A 5,240-nucleotide genomic window follows, 5' to 3' on the forward strand; every position below is an offset into this window, starting at 1 on the left:
TGTTGAATGACTCCCTGTTTTGAAGCACCTTGAAGAACATGTGTCTGTTGTGCATGACACAGAGTGAGAACAGAATGGCAGTACACAGTGAGTACTCTGTAGTGGCTGCTACAAAGAAATAATGAGAAAGTGTTCAAGCACCACAAAGACTGCAGTACTGCAGATGTATATGAAGCCTGAAAAGATACTGTGGGTCTGAGAAAGAAACAGAGAACATTTCAACTGGGAAATTAAAAAGACAACCGAACCAAGAATACAAATCCTAAAAATAGTGTGGACCGAAAAAATTTCTTCCACAGATGATTATCATTTGTTTTCTCCTACAGAAACCACGATCAAAAGTCTGCTACTATACAATTCTGGAGTCTCAACAAAAGATATCACGTCATTCCAAAAACAGAAAAAGTGTACCATCAAGAAAACAAAATAAATGTAATCAAACTGGCACTACATTAATGGAAATATATTAATTACCTGAAAAAGAATGGAACGAAATATCTTAAAGCCCAAAAGTAAAAAAAAAAAAAAAGACAACTAAATAATGTCACCAAAATATTATATAACCAAAGTAAAAATAGAATGAGAAAGTATTTTATAAGCATCACACCAAAGGGGAAATTGAAAAATATAGTACCAGAATTAAAAAATACAGTAGAATCATTAGTGAAATATATGTTCAACTTAAAACATCAAAAAATTTGCCTGGCAGCAGTGGCTCAGTGGTTGAGCTTCGATCTAGGAACTAGATCAGTGATGGCGAACCTATGACACACGTGTCAGACGTGACACGCAAACTCATTTTTTTGGTTGATTTTTCTTTGTTAAATGGCATTTAAATATATAACATAAATATCAAAAATATAAGTCTTTGTTTTACTATGGTGGCAAATATCAAAAAAATTTCTATATGTAACATGGCACCAGAGTTAAATTAGGGTTTTTCAAAATGCTGACACGCCGAGCTCAAAGGGTTCGCCTTCACTGAACTAGGTGGTCATGGTTTGGTTCCCGTCAGAGCACAGGCCTGGGTTGAAGGCTGGATCCTGATCATGCAAGAGGCAGCCAATTGATGATTCTCTCTCTTCATCGATGTTCCAAAAGTCAATATGATTGAATAATGGGCAGAGGACCTGAATAGACATTTCCCAAACAGAATATAAAGATTCCCAATAGACATATTAAATGATGTTCAACTCATTCATCATCAGAGAAATGCAAATGGACACCATCATGAAATACCACCAAACACCTAACAGGGTGCCAATCATCCATAAATCAAAAAAACAACAAGTATTACCAATGAAGTGGAGAAATGAGAACATTCATGCACTCTCAGCAGGATTATAAACACATTGGTGCAGCCACCAGAAAAACATGATGGAGGGTTTTCCAATATTTACAAATAAGTATCAGGTAACACAATGATTCCATTTCTGGGGATTTATACAGAGAACACAAATTCAAAAAGATATACCCACACATATATCCACTGCAGCACTATTTGCAACAGTAAACTGGAAAAAAAAGGACTACTTCTATAATGATGCTGTACCATCTATATATATATATAAAAGCCTAAGCGACCATTATGACCAGTCGACAGCTCGACCTATCACTATGACGCACACTGACCACCAGGGGACAGACACAACGCAGTGAGCTCCTACAGCCAAACTCCCACAGCCACCCAACCTCCCGCAACCCGTCGCCCGAGTCGACTGGCCCTGATTGGGACTGGGCGATACAGCGATGGCCAGCCAGGGCAAGGGATCACACCCCTGCATGACTTTGTGCACCAGGCCCCTAGTTTAAAATCAATTAAATGACTTCATTTGACTTGACATGTAAGGAGACAAAATTTATATCTCAACTCATGTCCTTCAAGACAAGACTCACTATGTGTTTATTCCAGAAATGACACAATAGCTGCAAATATAAGTTCCATGTTATTGAATATAAAACTACATTAATTTCAAACCTCTCACATTTTTGAAAGGAAAATACATAACCAAGTTTGTATTTCAATCCATTGTATTAAAACGGAAACATCCAATGTATCAACTCAAACATTAAAGAAAAAACAAGAACAATAAATATGGCAATCTCAACAGAAAAAGAAAGCAGCAGCCACAGGCTGAGAAAATATTTTGTTACAGTCAACATGGCCCAGCTGGCATGGCTCAGCAGTTGATCATCCACCTATGAACCAGAAAATCATAGTTCAATTCCTGGTTAGGGAACAATACCAAGTTGTGGGCTCGATCCAAAGTAGGGGGTGTGCAGGAGGCAGCTGATCAATGATTCTCTCTTATCACTGATGTTTCTATCTCCCTCTTCCTCTCTCTTTCTCTATAACATTAATATATATATTTAAATTAAAAAGTCAACATGTACAGGACAATTATGCTAAACACACAAGAAGACTTCAAACTCAACATGGACAAATCAACCAACATGAAAAGGGCCAAACATCTTAATGCACAGCACTACAAAATATATACACATAGAAAATCGGTGTGACAAGATCCTGCACGTCTTATGACACTAAGGAAATGCACATTATAACAATGAGAAGTAACAAAGAGCACAGACAAGCAACAGTAAACCACCATTGAACAGGTCATAAAATCCAGAACATTGACCATACCAAATGCCTTTGTGATGGTGGAACAACTGGAACTCCAATCACTGCTGCTGAAACTGCCAAATGCTACAGCCCCTTGAAGAGATGCTCTGGAGGTTTTTATAAAACTGAATATACACTCAGTAATTGGGCTCCTTACTCTTAAACCAAAGAATTAAGCCTTTTATCTACACAAAAGCCTGTAAGGGGCTGCTTATTCATAATTTACAAAAATTGGAACCAATGCAGAAGTCCGTCAATAAGTGAATGGATAAATATACTGAAGGACATACAATGAACTCTTATTCACTACTATAAATAAATAATACATCAGGCCATGGAAAGACATGATAGAAACCTAGATACATAGAAGTAAGTGAAAGAATCCAATCTGCCTGCAAAGGTAGCCCAGTTGCCTAGAGGATTGTACCTATATAATAAAGTTGTAGGTTTGTGTTGATGTTCTTTGTGAACGGAGACACTGAGATGAGCTTGGCGTGCAGAATTAAGTTTAGAGAAGCAGAGGGCTATTGCTAGTCAGGCAAGGAGCAAAAGGCCCCAAAGCCCTCATGGCTTTTATTCAGGGAGTACAGCAAATAACGGAGTACAGCAAGTGACAATGATTAACAAGCATCCTTATGAGATCATCTGAGCTAAGTTATCCATTACACTATTAATTTCCTATATTATACAAAGACTCTTTCCACCTGCAGGAGTGCGCCCTCCCTTGAACTTTCCACGCCCTTATGGACTATTTATCACCTCAAGGAAAGTTCTGCCTCTGAACAATAAGTCTTGCTTACAAGACTTTGTTCTGACGTGGCCTGCTTGAAGGCTCCCGTCCTTTCTTGGCAGAATGTCCTCTTCTAGTTAACTTCATTCCGCTTGTACAGCTACAGTTTGATCTCTGTGCAGGGCACATACAAATAAATCAATTAATGCCCAGCTGAAGTTTCTATCTCTCTCTGTAATTCTCCTTTCCTCTCTGAATTCAATGAAGTTTTCAAAAATCAAAAGATAAAAGAAATAGAGTGTGAATTTTGATAGAAGCTTTCCCATTTCAAATCCAGTTTTTCCTCTGGCCAGAAGACATGACAGAATATTAAAATATTTTACAAAATGACATTCAAAAACATTATTTTCTGATAGTACTTTCATGTAGACAACATGTAAAGTGTACAAATATTGAGTTCCTAATTCATATAGCAAAGCCTTTCTTTTCTACATAAAAAAAATCCCCAATTTGTTCCTTTTAAAAAAATATATATTTCTTGTTTTCAGAGAGGATGGGAGAGGGAGAGAGAGAAACACCAATGATGAGAGAATCACTGATCTGTAGCTTCCTGCACACCCCCTATTGGGGAGCCAGGCAGCAATCTGGGCATTGGCCCTGGACCTGAATCTGACCTGGGACCATTCAGGCTGCAGGCAACTGAGCCTATCCGCTGAGACAAACCAGCTAGGGCCCAATTTCTTCCTGGGGAGCAAAAATCTACCACAGAAAGCAGAAGCCCCTCAGAGATGTTAATATAATAAAGGAAATAAAACCCTAGGGGTGGAGTAGCAACTCCGGAATCAAGTCAGCCTCACCCAGGGAAGCCAGATTGTTGTAGTTCTCCAACATCACATCCAGGTACAATTTCCGCTGAGCTGGGTCCAGGCATTCCCACTCCTCCTGAGAGAAATCTATGGCCACATCCCTGAAGGTGACTGGTCCCTGAAATAAAAGACACATTTACCAAGAGGTCACCAGTGGAGTTCATAATGTCACCCAACATGAAAACAGTGTTAGAAGATGCTGGGTCCTAGGGGAGTATCCTGTATCACCCAATAAGATCACTTTGATCAGTAACATTTCTGATGTTTTCGGACACTGACAAATGAGGATGACACATGTACATAGATCCACAGTACAGACTTTTCTTTATAAGAAAATAAAGTTTAAAATTAAGACATAGGCCTAGCTGGTTTGGCTCAGTGGATAGAGTGTCGGCCTGCAGACTGAAGAGTTGCAGGTTCAATTCCAGTCAAGGACACATGCCTCGGTTCTGTGCTGGATCCCCACAAGGGGTTGTACAGGAGGCAGCTGATCAATGATTCTCTCTCATCATTGATGTTTCTATCTCTCTCTCTCTTTCTCTCTCCCATGCTCTCTGAAATAAAAAAATATACATTTAAAAAATTAAATTAAGGCATGGACACAGGCATATGGATTTTTAAGTGCTTGTTTGCATCGTTCAGCGTCAGTGGTGTATATTTCTCAGCTGTAAATGTGACGGTGGGTTGGAAGTATATCGACTTCTTCTCAAGTGTAAAGCAACCACTATGAAATGAACTTCTATGAAGACACAGATTCTAATCCAGATTCTCAGATGGGGCCTGTGTTTCCACATGTGTAACAAGCTCACTTTTTACCGATGTCAATGTTTCCGTATCAGATGCCATACTTCTGAACACACAAAAAAAGAAAACAGAAGAACAAATTCATACCAAACTTAGAACTAAAATGGTTGTTAATGGAATTTGCAGTTGTCATAAAATAGGACATATATGAACCATAATCTTAGTGGAGAATTTCACATGAGTAATCTCAGAATAAGATTATTCTGCCTGGACC

At 38.7% G+C, this 5,240-nt stretch overlaps 1 protein-coding gene across 1 annotated transcript in view; it reads right to left on the reverse strand.

Annotated features, from left to right (window-relative positions):
* LOC102752617 (zinc finger protein 420-like) overlaps nt 1-5,240 on the reverse strand; it is a 13,270-nt gene that overhangs the window by 3,057 nt on the left and 4,973 nt on the right. Inside the window, 1 exon segment of the mRNA XM_015571128.1 lies at nt 4,214-4,340. Within this exon segment, the coding sequence (XP_015426614.1) occupies nt 4,214-4,340 (127 nt within the window).

This window comes from Myotis davidii, unplaced genomic scaffold (assembly GCF_000327345.1).
Source record: "Myotis davidii unplaced genomic scaffold, ASM32734v1 scaffold2568, whole genome shotgun sequence".
NCBI lineage: Eukaryota > Metazoa > Chordata > Mammalia > Chiroptera > Vespertilionidae > Myotis > Myotis davidii.